Genomic DNA, 17,156 nt, shown 5'->3' with positions numbered 1-17,156 from the left:
TTTTCTATAGAAATACAATTTTGACAAAATTTTCTATAGAAATAAAATTTTGATAAAATTTTCTATAGAAATAAAATTTTGACAAAAATTATCTATAGAAATAAAATTTTGACAAGATTTTGTATAGAAATAAAATTTTGACAAAATTTTCTATAGAAATAAAATTTTGACAAAATTTTCTATAGAAAAAAAATTGATAAAATTTTGACAAAATTTTCAATAGGAATAAAATTTTGACAAAATTTTCTATAGAAATAAAATTTTGACAAAATTTTCTATGAAAATAAAATTTTGACACAATTTTCTATAGAAATAAAATTTTGACAAAATTTTCTATAGAAATAAAATTTTGACAAAATTTTCAATAGGAATAAAATTTTGACAAAATTTTCTATAGAAATAAAATTAAAGAAAAAAATTCTATAGAAACAAAATTGCGACACAATTTTCTACAGAAATACAATTTTGACAAAATTTTCTATAGGAATAAAAATTTTACAAAATTTTCAATAGGAATAAAATGTTGACAAAATTTTGAATAGAAATAACATTTTGACAAAATTTTCTATAGAAATAAAATTTTGACAAAATTTTCTATAGAAATAAAATTTTGACAAAATTTTCTATAGAAATAAAACTTTGACAAAATTTTCTATAGCAATAAAATTTTGACAAAATTTTCTATAGAAATAAAATTTTGACAAAATTTTCTATTGAAATGAAATTTTGATAAAATTTTCTATTGAAATGAAATTTTGATAAAATTTTCTATAGGAATAAAATTTTGGACAAAATTTTCTATAGAAATAAAATATTGACAAAATTTTCTATAGAAATAAAATTTTGACAAAATTTTCTATAGAAATAAAATTTTGACAAAATTTTCTATAGAAATAAAATTCTAACAAAATTTTCTATAGAAATAAAATTTTAACAAAATTTTCTATAGAAATAAAATTTTGACAAAATTTTCTATAGAAATAAAATTTTGACAAAATTTTTAATAGAAATAAAATGTTGACAAAATTTTTAATAGAAATAAAATTTTGACACAATTTTCTATAAACATAAAATTTTGACAAAATTTTCTATAGAAATAAAGTGCTGACAAAATTTTCTATAGAAACAAAATTGTGACACAATTTTCTATAGAAATACAACTTTGACAACATTTTCTATAGAAATAAAATTTTGTCAAAATTTTCTATAGAAATACAATTTTGACAACATTTTCTATAGAAATAAAGATTTTACAAAATTTTCTATAGGAATAAAAATTTGACAAAATTTTCAATAGGAATAAAATGTTGACAAAATTTTGAATAGAAATAACATTTTGACAAAATTTTTTATAGAAATAAAATTTTGACAACATTTTCTATAGAAATAAAATTTTTACAAAATTTTCTATAGAAATAAAGATTTTACAAAATTTTCTATAGGAATAAAAATTTGACAAAATTTTCAATAGGAATAAAATGTTTTCTATAGAAATAAAATTTTGACAAAATTTTCTATAGAAATACAATTTTGACAAAATTTTCTATAGAAATAAAACTTTGACAAAATTTTCTATAGCAATAAAATTTTGGCAAAATTTTCTATAGAAATAAAATTTTGACAAAATTTTCTATTGAAATGAAATTTTGATAAAATTTTCTATTGAAATGAAATTTTGATAAAATTTTCTATAGGAATAAAATTTTTGACAAAATTTTCTATAGAAATAAAATATTGACAAAATTTTCTATAGAAATAAAATTTTGACAAAATTTTCTATAGAAATAAAATTTTGACAAAATTTTCTATAGAAATAAAATTTTAACAAAATTTTCTATAGAAACAAAATTTTAACAAAATTTTCTATAGAAATACAATTTTGACAAAATTTTCTATAGAAATAAAATTTTGACAAAATTTTTAATAGAAGTAAAATGTTGACAAAATTTTTAATAGAAATAAAATTTTGACACAATTTTCTATAAACATAAAATTTTGACAAAATTTTCTATAGAAATAAAATTTTGACAAAATTTTCTATAGAAATAAAATTTTGACAAAATTTTCTATAGAAATAGAATGTTGACAAAATTTTCTATAGAAATAAAATGTTGACAAAATTTTCTATAGAAATAAAATTTTGACAAAATTTTCTATAGAAATAAAATTTTGACAAAATTTTCTATATAAATAAAATTTTGACAAAATTTTTATAGAAATAAAATTTTGACAAAATTTTCTATAGAAATACAATTTTGACAAAATTTTCTATAGAAATAAAATTTTGACAAAATTTTCTATAGAAATAAAATGTTGACAAAATTTTCTATAGAAATAAAATGTTGACAAAATTTTCTATATAAATAAAATTTTGACAAAATTTTCTATAGAAATAAAATTTTGACAAAATTTTTTATAGAAATAAAATTTTGACAAAATTTTTTATAGAAATAAAATTTTGACAAAATTTGGTATAGAAATAAAATTTTGAAAAAATTTTCTATAGAAATAAAATTTGGACAAAATGTTCAATAGGAATAAAATTTTGACAAAATTTACTATAGAAATAAAATTAAAAAAAAATTACAAAAACAAAAACAAATAAAATTTTGACAAGATTTTCTATACAAATACAATTTTGACAACACTCTCTATAGAAATAAAATTTTGACAAAATTTTCAATAGAAATAAAGATTTTACAAAATTTTCTATAGGAATAAAAATTTGACAAAATTTTCAATAGGAATAAAATGTTGAAAAATTTTGAGTAGAAATAAGATTTTGACAAAATTTTCTATAGAAATAAAATTTTGATACAATTATCTATTGAAATAAAATTTTGATAACATTTTCTATAGAAATAAAGTGCCGTCAAAATTTTCTATAGAAATAAAATTTTGACAAAATTTTTCTATAGAAATTAAATTTTGAGAAAATTTTCTGTAAAATAAAATTTTGAGAAAATTTTCTATAGAAATAAAATTTTGAGAAAATTTTCTATGGAAATAAAATGATGACAAAATTTACTATGGAAATAAAATTTTGACAAAATTTTCTATACAAATAAAATTTTGTTAAAATTTTCTATAGAAACAAAATTTTGACAAAATTTTCTATAGAAATAAAATTTTGCTAAAATTGTCTATAGAAACAAAATTTTGACAAAATTTTCTATAGAAATACAATTTTGACAAAATTTTCTATAGAAATAGAAATTTTACAAAATTTTCTATAGAAATTAAATTTTGACAAAATTTTCTATAGAAATAAAGTGCTGACAAAATTTTCTATAGACATCAAATTTTGATAAAATTTTCTATAGAAATAAAATTTTGCTAAAATTTTCTATAGAAACAAAATTTTGACAAAATTTTCTATAGAAATACAATTTTGACAAAATTTTCTATAGAAATAGAATTTTTACAAAATTTTCTATAGAAATAAAATATTGAAAAAATAAGTTTTTTGTTTGGTAGAATTTTCTCCAAATCTTGGTAGAATAGTTTTGGCTCGAGTGGCAACCGTGGTCCTGGGTCCACAAAATAAGAGAAAACATATGAACTCTGAACCTTGCGATAAGAGTAAATCTACACTGAAAACATATTTTCGTTTTTTTTTTAATTCTTTTATTAGTTTTTGTTCGCTTTGTTCGACTGCGAGAATGATCACTTGTAGTGGCATCTCGTTGAATGTTTTAGGCAATTGTACACTCAAAAAAGAAATTAAGCAATTGTACACTCAAAGAAAAAATAATATTTTGTGAGAAATACGAATTTAGTAAATCTTTATGCTTCATTAGTTTACAAATTTTTCCCGTTTTTTAGTTCATTTATTTAACGTACGCAAAAAATTATTAGAGTAAAGGAAACTTTCTCCAAACATAATAATTTCATGAACTCCAATAAAGTTAAATTGGCTTTAGTGAAACAGAGGGCTATAGATGATTTTGAGGGTTATAGACGATTTCTTCAAATCAAATATCTTTTTCTTTAAAAAATTTCCTTAGTTCCAAGACAAATGACTTTAGCGGAGGGACGCAAATTTCCAAGATTCGTGTCCTAAATTTAATGAAAAAAAAAAACAAAAGTTGAATATCATCTCGCGGTAGCGCTCACCATTCATAGATATGTTACGATACGCATCATCTTTGAAGAAGTACTATGGTCCAATCATGACATCGGCCCATAAACCGGATCTGACTTTTTCTGCATTGGCAGCTTTGCCAATTCTTCTGGCTGATCCTTACTTCAAACTCGATAATTCTGCTTGTTTATCTACCCATTGAGCCAAAAATAAGCTTCGTTGATGAATACAATTTTTCGCGCGATGAAATATAAAGTATAGAGCAAACTGAAAATGTTTGACAGTGAAACAAAATACGAATTACGTGTCAACTGTTTAAACCAGTGTTGCACAAAATATAATAGCTAAAAAGTGACCCTTTAGTTAACAGATTAGGGATCGATTTCCAGATTAAGTTGGGTATGCGGAAAGACTAAGCTGAAAAGCTTAGTTTTTCCACGGTTACATTTTTGAATCAATTAATTTAAAAATGTTATTATAATTGAACGAAATCAATTTTTTACAAATTTTCCATTCAAGTTTTTAGAAAATATATAATATATATTTTAGCACTTTTAATTTTAGACTTTTCGTGGAAATTTTTAACATAGTACTCAGCTTTAGGGATAATAAGGTCGAATATCGACTTTTCGTTTGATCAACTTGTCAAATAGTCGCATAATCGACATTGTAATCTTCAAAATCGAATAATCGACTTTTTGAAAATCTCACATCGGCTAATCGATTTGTAATATTGATCAAATTTGACCAATTAAACGTCAGCCGATATGAAACAGGGAATCCTTGATTCTTTTTACAACCTACCATATAGGGTTTAAATAGATCTGTTTTGTGTATAGGCCGATTTTCTGAGAAAGTAGAAGCCGTAATTTTTAAGAGTTATTTCGATCCATTTTTCCATATAGTCCCTATATAGATCGAGACACACATTTTAATTTAAAAACAAATGTCCTAATTTGAGTATTGAAATGACCATTATGGTATTTTTTTAGTCTATTACTAAAAAAATATTCTATTGTGATAGCTGTTGTTTTTTTAACAAAAATTATTCAGTCATTTATTTGATATTTAAATAAAGTCACATACAAACCAAACAAGAATAATAATCTCTATTTCGAAAATAGCAAAGCACTGAAAATCCAATCGTCAAGAAGCCACACAATCCTAAAGAGAATTGTATTCTACTCAAATTACTGTGTATTATCCCTCTTACTCTCATCTATATATGAAATTATAATTGTGTAGCAAATGAGAATTGTGTGCATTATTTTAATTCTTCAAAGCATTGGAAATCGGATTACAAAGTGAGAACATATTGTCAACCTATACAATAACATTTTAAAGACAAAATCGAAGAAAATAAACGACAATTGAAAAACAGACAAGATTAAACGACCAACATTTCTAACCAAGAGAAAAGAAAGAATAAAATCGATAATATATACTAAACAACAAAATGTGAATATAATTCGAAATTAAATTAAAAACATTCGCGAAAACAAATTAAAAAGAACTACTCGAAAAGTAAAAGAAAACTTTAGCCAATTTGGCTAATACGGGTTTGATATTAATCCCTTCTCCCCATATCCCCAAACCCTTGAATGTGTCGAAAAATGTTAACTCTTCAACCTTGACGCGCCTCAAATCTTCACAGCAACGTTCGATTTTCTATTCAACTGCTTCCCTTACCAGATCCTCTAAAATGCATCACATACAACGTAAACCCTCCAGTGAGACCCTAACCAGTGTGGGTATGGATAGTACCATCGATTCACGTATATCCAGTACAGAAATACCACAAATGGAATTACTCAAAATCAATTATGTCCATCAATGTAAAGAGGCATTTATGACCAAAACTGGATCAAATCCCAATTACAGTTATATGGAATATAAAAGAAGTTTACCTCAAGTCCATTTGGGAATGATGCCAAGTAGTGGTGGTGGCGGAGGAGGGGGACAAATGAGGAAAAATGTGGCCCGTATAACAGTCAACAATAACAATAATAATAGTCGCCAAGAGGCCCCTAATAAGCCATTACCACCACCTCCTTTGCCTACTGTAGAGTCATGGGAATTTCTACAAAATTCCCCCAAACGTACTACAAATTCACCGCCAAAATTGATAAAACCTCCAGTAAGCAATGCGCCGGGAATGATCCATCCCAATGATTCATCTAGCCCAAATTGTTGTCGTTCTCCTTCGCCTTCAACCTGTGATACAGGTTGTGAATCGGATAACACCTTGAATGGAGATGGTGTCAAATCCAATAGCTGGGATTATCGTAATCGCATATCAACTTGTGACATACGAAGGGATATAGCTAGGGCTGGTATCAAATCAAGAGCCGATCGTATAGCTCGTATTGAACAAACCGAATGTGAACATGCACCCAAGAAACTTGGAACACCTGTACCATCCACCTCTAATCCCAAGGAAGCAGTGGCCAAAATCAATCGTATGTTTGAACAACAAAAGGTTAAACAAAATTTACCACCTCAACCAAGTCGACCGGCTCCTATACCTTATAAGGAACCTAATCGCAGATTAAAACCTTCCGTGTCCTCCTCGTCCTCCTCAAATGATAATCAAGTGGGCAGATATAGAATATCCTTAGATGCCAGTAATGAATGTGTGGTTTGTCTCTCCTCCAAAGAGTCTTCCACAAATTCCTGTTGCTCTTCTCCAGCAGCACAAGAAGATGCCAGTAATAATCCGTATCGTCGCCATGAATCAAAAGATCAAAAACCAATATCACGTATACCCAAACCCATTAATGAACCTAGAATGTTGGGAGGATCAAAACGTGTGGAAAACTCCGTAGGACCGTCAAAATCCCAAGAAAATTCCAAACATTCCCTTTCCACAGATCAAGATCAAATACCTTTAAGGAATTCCCGTCTCCCGGGAACAGTGGGTCAATATCAAAAATCCAAAGTTGAAAGAGTCCATATAAGAAAGAAACGACAACCTTTACTTATCATTAATCAATTGAATGAACCTAGCAAACCAGGCTTGGAAGAAGAGAAATCCAAACTGAATCGTATAACTTGTGGCTATAAAAATTGTAACTTTACCAATTGTCCCATGTCCAAATCCCAACATGATTTACATAAAGTTGAAGATGAAGTTGTGGAGAAATCTGAAGTTCAAGACTCAAAATTCAAAAGATTATCTTTGGAAAGTAATTCCGATTCAGGAGTTTCATCATCCAATGATGACCATAGGAAGGGTTCAGCAGCACAAAATCATCTAAAAAACATTGAAAAGTGCTCGGATGTTAAAGTCAGCAAGGCATCTAGGAAATCCGGGCACTTTGATGACGACGACTATGCCTATGAAAAATATAAACTCTCCAAGGATTTGGATGAAGATTATCCCAATGATGGAGCGACAGCTAAGGGAACATCAGGATCACATATTAAAATCCAAGTGGGTAAATCTTCAATTACTTCCTTTTCGGGCCATTATAGTAATACCGGAGATCCCAATGATGTTAGTAACTTTGCCAAAAAGAATCTAACTAAAGCCACTACAAATGAAGCATTAAATAATTCCACCATAGCCAAATCCCAGGGTTCCGCCTCAACAAAGCAATGTAACCTGGAAAATGAGCAACGCTTAAAGATTCAAAATAATTTACAAACCAAGACGGGGAAGAACTTGACCAAAATCCAAATTGATGATGATTGGGTAATGGATGGTTGTGGAGAACATGAGGAAGATTTCATAGAAGCTGATTCTCTAATGATTACAGACACAACATCCGTCATGAAGAAGCCCATTAACTGTAATGAAAATTCGGTGAAAATATTCGTTCGCAGCTCTTCACAGAATAATCATGACCTTACCCGATCCTCTTGTATATCGGCCAACTCTTTTGTATCCCAAACTTCGGTATGTACTGAAAATTCTTCAGCTCATTCCACATGCTCCTCGAGTAGTTGTTGTTCTTCTTCGTCTTCGGGCTCGAGCTCTTCGGGATGTTCAGCCAGTTCCCATGCCGGTGATAATCAATCATTGTGTGATTCCGAAAGAGATTGTTGCTGTCCAACATTCTCCAATACCAATGGTATGTTCTTCCATAGAGCTTCGACCACTTCGACCTTAATTGAAGATCAAAGAGCCTTTGCAGGTTCCCCTCTTAGCAGTACCGATGCCATTAGTGATGTAAGCTGTACCAGTTGTTCCACTTCAAAAGCCACAATCGTAGGGGCACCCATAACATCAGCTCAAAACTCCCGTATGACTTCAAAACGCCCTTGCTGTCAAAGCGATAATGGTATATTCTGGAATAATTCCTATATGTCTATGGAAGGCCATGAATCAAATGATGTGCCCTGCTATTGTAGTATGTCCAGTTGTGATGAGGATAATTGTTCCTATTACGAAGGAGAACCTGGTCCGAATACCCCGAAGGATAGCTCCCGCTGCAAGGATAACATAAAAATTGAAATAACTCACTCTTATCCAGAGGATAGATCAGTAACAAAACCCCAATATCAACAACTTCCCAACCTTCATCATCATCATCCATCAAAGCAATTACTAATACCCAACGCCCAAGCGAAACGTAATAGTCGCTCCAGTACTGGTGAAGAGATTTTAATGCGTAATCAATTGTTGAGAAAGGTAAGTGGATTGATATCTTCCGCCCAATATTTTTTCTTGTTTCCAAAAAAACTAAAGTAATAAGCTAGCCTTAGTCAACAGAACTGACCCTCTGCAATATGAAAAAAAGTCAAACCTCTAAATTACCAAACTAGAGATAACGCAGCTCAACGCCCTCTTACCTTATCCCCCTACCAAACCATTCCATTATTATTATTATCCACTCCATTGAAGCGGAAACACATGTCCAATGTGCAATCTTCATCGGCAATCCATACAAAAAAAATCTTTGAATTTTCATAAGAAGAGCATTTTTGTGAAGTTGTTTCCGTTTCACTTGCTGATGTCTAGAGTTTCTCCATGTTTTTTTAAGTGGTTGGAGGGATTTTTTTTTTACCATTCATAAGTTTTCAATAAATAATAGAGACTCACGACATTGAAACATTATTGTTTTTTTTTTTTTTTTACCAGGTTGCAGTAATCTATAGTTTCTATTAATATACCTGGTGGTTATATAAAATATTTAGAAATTCAAGATAATACAAATGCAATTAGGCTAAGCAATGTGCGATGGTTGCTTCACCTCACTCTGTTTGGCTCTCCTTTTGCACTTCCTTCTTCAGAAAGGAATGTAATAACTTTTATTAGAAAGTAAGCCTCTGCCCTGAATCAATCAATCAAACCTTTTCAAATCAATTAAATCTGATGAAACCTTTTTTAAAAACAAATGCAACCTTTTCCTTGTCAAAGCATTTGTTCTTTCTACATTCACCCTTAAATCCGAATTCATCGATCACAAACAAATTAAAACATACACGAAGTTGTTTAAAATTTTTAAGCATAAAAGTAAAAAAGCTAAATTATATACCTCCATTGACATCTTCTTCAATTTCTTCACAACTATTCAAAGACTAAAACTGATGAAGAAGCTTCCTTTTGAGAGTTAAGATATTGTAACGATAACAAGCCAATTGTCACATTTACGATTGTCAACTCCAAGTATTTGACCAAATTCCAACATTAATAGTAAATGAAAGAATCTAACGGCTCCATATCTTGGATATTCTCTGAAAGATTTATGAACAAACCATCTCAAGCAACCTAATTTCTTCAAGAGCCTGTGGCATAATGGATTATGTGACTAGCTCTGGTCATTGATTCTTTTAACCATCATGCATTCATAATGTCCATAGCATTTAACAAACTTAGTGGTACAAACATTTTCTTCACATTTAACTGTGTGGTTTCTTTCATTTGACCATTGCTTGGAAACGAGAGTTAATAAAGTTGTGTGCTAAGAGATGCTCTATTCACTTCCCATGCAGTGTCTCTGAATAGAAGCTAAGCCAATGACAAGACAATGTAGAGGAGTTAGAGCATATCAAGCTCACCATATGTGTAAATTACCCCCACACCATTAAATTAACGCTGAATAATAAACAATTTAGACTCTTGTCATAGTAGGGGAAAAGTTTTCAATGAAAGTTTGATACTAAGTTTAAAAATACGTTGTCGAGGAAATTTTCTATAGAAATAAAATTTTGACGAAAATGTCTATCAAAATAAAATGTTGGCAAAATTTTCTATTGAAATAAAATTTTGACAAAATTGTCTATCAAAATAAAATTTTGACAAAATTTTCTATTGAAATAAAATTTTACAATTTTTTTTTTTAAATAAAGTTTGGACAAAATTTTCTATAGAAATAAAATTTTGAAAAAATTTTCTATAGAAATAAAATTTTGACAAAATTTTCTATAGAAATAAAATTTTGAGAAAATTTTCTATATAAATAAAATTTTGACAAAATTTTCTATCAAAATAAAATTTTGACAAAATTTTCTATAAAAATAAAATTTTGACAAAATTTTCTATAGAAATAAAATTTTTCCATTTGTTTTGTTTTGTTATTGTTGGTTTTGTTCTTTAAGCATTGTTGTTGTTTTTTTATTTCAGCTTAAAACCATACATTGACTAAACTACAAGAGTAGCTTAACCAACAGAGGAAAAGAATGTTTGTCAAATTTATTTGGGCAAAGCCCTATAGACTGCAAGATGGTTGGATGGACGCACGTTTCGGAATTACCACATTCCTCATCAGCATCCTCTACTTGCAGCAAAACTATCAACCAATTATCAGAATAAATTCAGGCAGTTTATTAAACCCAACAAAAACCACACTTGAACCCTCCGAAAAAAGGTTTTACATTGATAGCCGGCTTATGCCGAAATAAACTCGAAACAAACATATCTCTTTTCCTATGCCACTGTCAAATCATCGATTTGAATTCACATGGCTGGGTTTATTTTGAGCGTGCCTCCTCTTCTTTTTCCATTTGTTTTGTTTTGTTATTGTTGGTTTTGTTCTTTAAGCATTGTTGTTGTTTTTTTATTTCAGCTTAAAACCATACATTGACTAAACTACAAGAGTAGCTTAACCAACAGAGGAAAAGAATGTTTGTCAAATTTATTTGGGCAAAGCCCTATAGACTGCAAGATGGTTGGATGGACGCACGTTTCGGAATTACCACATTCCTCATCAGCATCCTCTACTTGCAGCAAAACTATCAACCAATTATCAGAATAAATTCAGGCAGTTTATTAAACCCAACAAAAACCACACTTGAACCCTCCGAAAAAGAGATATGTTTGTTTCGAGTTTATTTCGGCATAAGCCGGCTATCAATGTAAAACCTTTTTTCGGAGGGTTCAAGTGTGGTTTTTGTTGGGTTTAATAAACTGCCTGAATTTATTCTGATAATTGGTTGATAGTTTTGCTGCAAGTAGAGGATGCTGATGAGGAATGTGGTAATTCCGAAACGTGCGTCCATCCAACCATCTTGCAGTCTATAGGGCTTTGCCCAAATAAATTTGACAAACATTCTTTTCCTCTGTTGGTTAAGCTACTCTTGTAGTTTAGTCAATGTATGGTTTTAAGCTGAAATAAAAAAACAACAACAATGAAATAAAATTTTGACAAAATTTTCTATAGAAATAAAATTTTAACAAAATTTTCTATAAAAATAAAATTTTGACAAAATTTTCTATAGAAATAAAATTTTGACAACATTTTCTATAGAAATAAAATTTTAAGAAAATTTACTATAGAAATAAAATTTTGAGAAAAATGTCAGTAAAAACAAAATTTTGAGAAATAAAATATTGACAAAATTTTGTCAGAATTTTCTATAGAAATAAAATTTTGACAAATTTCTTTATAGAAATAAAATTTTGAGAAAATTTTCTATACAAATAAAATTCGGAAAATTTTTTCTATAGAAAAAAACATTTTGAGAAAATTTTCTATAGAAATAAAATTTTGACAAAATTTCCTATAGAAATAAAATTTTGAGAAAATTTTCAATAGAAATAAAATTTTAACAAAATTTACTATAGAAAGAAAATTTTAAGAAAATTTTCTATAGAAACAAAATTTTGACAAAATTTTCTATAGAAATAAAACTTTGAGAAAAATTTATATAAAAACAAAATTTTGAGAAAATTTTCTATAGAAATAAAATTTTGAGAAAATTTTCTACAGAAACAAAATTTTGACAAAAATTTCTATAGAAAGAAATAAAACTTTGAGAAAAATTTCTATAAAAACAAAATTTTGAGAAAGTTTTATATAGAAACAAAATTTTGACAAAATTTTTTATAGAAATAAAACTTTGGGAAAAATTTCTATAAAAACAAAATTTTGATAAATTTTTCTATAGAAATAAAATTTTAAAAAATTTTCTATAGAAATAAAATTTTGAGAAAATTTTCTATAGAAATAAAATGTTGACACAATTTTGTATAGAAATAAAATTTTGACAACATTTTCTATAAAAATAAAATTTTGACAAAATTTTCTATAGAAATAAAATTTTGACAAAATTTTCTATAGAAATAAAATTTTGACAACATTTTCTATAGAAATACAATTTTAACAAAATTTTCTATAGAAATAAAATTTTAACAAAATTTTCTATAGAAATAAAATTTTGAGAAAATTTTCTATAGAAATAAAATTTTAACAAAATTTTCTATAGAAATAAAATTTTGAGAAAATTTTCTATACAAATAAAATTTTGAGAAAATTTTCTATAGAAAAAAAAAATTTGAGAAAATTTTCTATATAAATAAAATTTTGAGAAAATTTTCTATAGAAATAAAATTTTGAGAAAATTTTCTATAGAAATAAAAATTTGGCAAAATTTTCTATAGAAAAAAAGTTTTGACAAAATTTTCTATAAATATAAAATGTTGACCAAATAAAATTTTAACAAAATTTTCTATAGAAATTAAGTTTTGACAAAATTTTCTATAAAAATAAAATTTTGAGAAAATTTTCTATAGAAATACAATTTTGACAAAATTTTCTATAAAAATAAAATTTTGACAAAATTTTCTATAAAAATAAAATTTTGAGAGAATTTTCTATAGAAATACAATTTTGACAAAATTTTCTATAAAAATAAAATTTTGACAAAATTTTCTATTAAAATAAAATTTTGACAAAATTTTTATAAAAATAAAATTTTGACAAAATTTGCTATAAAAATAAAATTTTGACAAAATTTTCTATAAAAATAAAATTTTGACAAAATTTTCTATAAAAATAAAATTTTGACAAAATTTTCTATAAAAATAAAATTTTGACAATAATTTCTATAAAAATAAAATTTTGACAAAATTTTCTATAAAAACAAAATTTTGAGAAAATATTGTATAGAAATAAAATTTTGAGAAAATTTTCTATAGAAATAAAATTATGACAAAATTTTCTATAGAAAAAAAGTTTTGACAAAATTTTCTATAAATATAAAATGTTGACCAAATAAAATTTTGACAAAATTTTCTATAGAAATAAAATTTTGACAAAATTTTCTATAGAAATAAAATTTTGACAAAATTTTCTATAGAAATAAAATTTTGACAAAATCTACTATTGAAATAAAATTTTGACAAAATTTTCTATAGAAATAAAATTTTGACAAAATTTTCTATAGAAATAAAATTTTAACAAAATTTTCTATAGAAATAAAATTTTGACAAAATTTTCTATAGAAAAACAATTTTAACAAAATTTTCTATAGAAATAAAATTTTGAGAAAATTTTCTATAAAAGTAAAATTTTGAGAAAAATTTTTATAGAAATAAAATTTTGAGAATATTTTCTATAGAAATAAAATTTTGAGAAAATTTTCTATAGAAATAAAATTTTGAGAAAATTTTCTATAGAAATAAAATTTTTAGAAAATTTTCTATAGAAATAGAATTTTGAGAAAATTTTCTGTAGAAATAAAATTTTGACAAAATTTACTATAGAAATAAAATTTTGAGAAAATTTTATATAGAAATAAAGTTTTGAAAATATTTTCTATAGCAATAAAATTTTAACAAAATTTCCTATAGAAAAAAAAATTGACAAAATTTTCTATAAAAATAAAATGTTGACCAAATTTTCTATAGAAATAAAATTTGGAGAAAATTTGCTATAGAAATAAAATTTTGAGAAAACTTTCTACAGAAATAAAATTTTCAGAAAATTTTCTATAGAAATAAAATTTTCAGAAAATTTTCTATAGAAATTAAGTTTTGACAAGACTTTCTATAAAAATAAAATTTTGACAAAATTTTCTATAGAAATAAAATTTTAACAAAATTTTCTATAGAAATAAAATTTTGAGAAATTTTTCTATAGAAATAAAATTTTGAGAAAATTTACTATAGAAATAAAATTTTGACAAAATTTTCTATAGAAATAAACTTTTAACAAACTTTTCAATAGAAACAAAATTTTGATAACATTTTTCTATAGAAATAAAATTTTAACAAAATTTTTAATAGAAATAAAATTTTGACAAAATTTTATATGGCAAATTTTTTTTTGACAAAATTTTAACTAAATTTTTTATAGAAATAAAAGTTTGCTAACATTTGCTATAAAAATAAAATATTGTAAAAATTTAGAAATTAAAGGTTGCAAAAATGTTTATAGAAATGAATTTTTAATAAAACTTTCTATAGGAATGGAAGCCATCGTGGTGCAATGGTTAGCATGCCTGCCTTGCATACACTGGGTCGTGGGTTCAAAACCAGTTTCGACCAAACACCGAAAAGATTTTCAGCGGTGGATTATCCCACCTCAGGAATGCTGGTGACATGGATTTAACATTTTTTTCGGCTAAATTTAATAATTTGTACCATTTTATTAATTGTTAATGTTTTAAACCTATTTGAAACAACAAAAATTCCCTTTAAAAATATGAAAAAAGCGGGTATAAAAAAAATTGACTCAAATGAACTTCCTGTGCAGTTATAATAAAGAACATCTTTGGGAGGGCATTTTGGAAGTTCTTTTAAAGTTGTGCCTTGAGAAGAACTTCCAAATTTTTTTGCTGGAATAGAATCGGGCGGCACTCAGTGATAAGAGAGAAGTTCACCACTGTTGTATCACAATGGACGAAATAGTATAAGTGAGGCTGAAATATCGGGCTGCCACTATACCTAACCTTCTATAGAAATAAAATGTGTATAATTTTGACAAAATCTATTATAAAAATAGAATTTTAACTAAATTTTCTATAGAAATAAATGTGTGACATCATTTTCTTTAAAAATAAAATTTTAACAAAATTTTCTATAGAAGTACAATTTTGACAAAATCGTCTATAATAATAAAATTTTCTAAAAATCTACTATAAAAATAAAATTTGACAAAAATAAAATTTTCCAAATGTTTTCTATAAAAATAAAATTTTGCTAAAACTTTCAAATGAAATAAAATTTTGACAAAATTTTCTATAGATATAAAGGTGGCAAAAAAAGTCTAAAAAAATAAAATTTTGTAATAATTTTCTATAGAAACAAAATTTTGCAAATATTTTCCATAGGACTAAAATTTTGCAAAAATTTTCTGCATAAATAATATTGTGACAAAATATTATGTAAAAATATAAATATATAATACACAACAATGAGAATGAGAATTTTTACGCCGAATAAATAAACTGTTTTATAGGAAGAATAAACTAACTCGTACGAAAATTGAACTAAATTGTACTCTACATTTTGCGATTTCCACAAAACGATGTTAAAACCAGGAAAATTCAATGCCCTGTTGTTGTTCACGAAAATGACACCCACTCATAGAAGAAAAAATTAACTAAAAGTAAAGAAAAAATCATTGGCGTCAAATATCAATTTTAACCATACAGTAGTTCATTCTTACTATTTTTGCACGCTCACAAAAAATCGCTTCTGTAACATATACTCCCAAACATATTTTGCTTCAAGCATATACATTTTTGGCTATTGCCCAAACATTTATATGTTTGATCTCTTCCAATATATAATATGTTTGAAAGCATATTGGTCTAAACAATATATGTTTGGGTAGTCAATTTCCAAACATTTTGTATTTTTGCATCCAAATTCAATAATGTTGTCTTCCAAAAAACAATATGTTATTATGTGAACATATAATATGTTTGGAAGCATTTTGCACCCAAAAATATTATATGCTTAAAAAAATTCTCCCAAACAATATTGTGCTCAAAATTTTATTTATTTATTTATATATTTACAATCATAATGAATTATGAAAATAAACAGGTAATATAGGTGCTAATAACATAGGTTTTCGACCTGAATGCTCAAAATTTTGTTTCTGCCCAATTGTATATTCCCCCACTCTTTCTCACTTCCACGAGATTTTTTAGTTCTTAGCACCTTTTTCTGTAATACAAACATTGTAGAAGAAATTATTCAATTGTATGATTTTTTTTTTTAATTTTACCTTTTGCCGGACGGGGATTCGAACAGCGGACCACACAGTTTGTAAGGATCAAAGAAGTAGCTGATCAATTGCCCAAGGAAAAATAAAATGTTAATTTTGTAATAACAAGCAACAACCACCAACTTAATTCAATATGGCTCCCTGTTAAATAGCGCTCCAAGCTACTAAACACATATATGTTTATAGGCTATTTCTAAATTAATATATGTTTGCATCCAAACATTTTATATTTAAAAACATTTTATGTCCCAAACATAATATGTTCTAACATATTAACATATATGTCCCAAACATGTTATGCTAGTTTATGAACATTATATGCTTGCACTCAAAAATATAGTGTTTAAACATTTGTGTTCCAAACATATAATGTTTATAGCCAAACATATGAAAAACAGTCTTTTTCATCCGTGTGGGAATCGTAGGAAAATGTTCATTTGATTTAGTTCATATTGAACTTATGTGTACGGTCATTGAACTTTATACCTTCGTTTAGTTCATAAAATGTTTGAGGCATACTTAAAAAAAAAACCAAAATTTCATTGGGCTGGGAAAATTTCGCAAATAATAAAATTTAACTACAAACAAATAATTTGTTTGCAATAAAAATAAGTTAAATTTAGCGTTACGTAAACTACGGATTTTTTTCTGTGTAGCAAACCAAATAGTTT

At 26.3% G+C, this 17,156-nt stretch overlaps 1 protein-coding gene across 11 annotated transcripts in view; it reads left to right on the top strand.

The window, feature by feature from the left end:
* LOC142240706 (guanine nucleotide exchange factor DBS) overlaps positions 1 to 17,156 on the top strand; it is a 381,804-nt gene that overhangs the window by 284,404 nt on the left and 80,244 nt on the right. For 3 of the 11 annotated variants that reach the window (XM_075312408.1, XM_075312406.1, XM_075312407.1), the window contains exon 2: positions 5,209 to 8,717. The exons of the other annotated variants lie outside the window; for them this stretch is intronic. In XM_075312408.1, coding sequence (XP_075168523.1) covers positions 5,787 to 8,717 — 2,931 coding nt within the window. In that variant the 5' untranslated portion in view covers positions 5,209 to 5,786. The remainder of the gene's footprint in view (positions 1 to 5,208; positions 8,718 to 17,156) is intronic. 11 annotated transcript variants of the gene reach the window in all.

Source organism: Haematobia irritans, chromosome 5, assembly GCF_050003625.1.
Source record: "Haematobia irritans isolate KBUSLIRL chromosome 5, ASM5000362v1, whole genome shotgun sequence".
Lineage (NCBI taxonomy): Eukaryota > Metazoa > Arthropoda > Insecta > Diptera > Muscidae > Haematobia > Haematobia irritans.
This window is presented reverse-complemented; position numbering and strand designations above follow the sequence as displayed.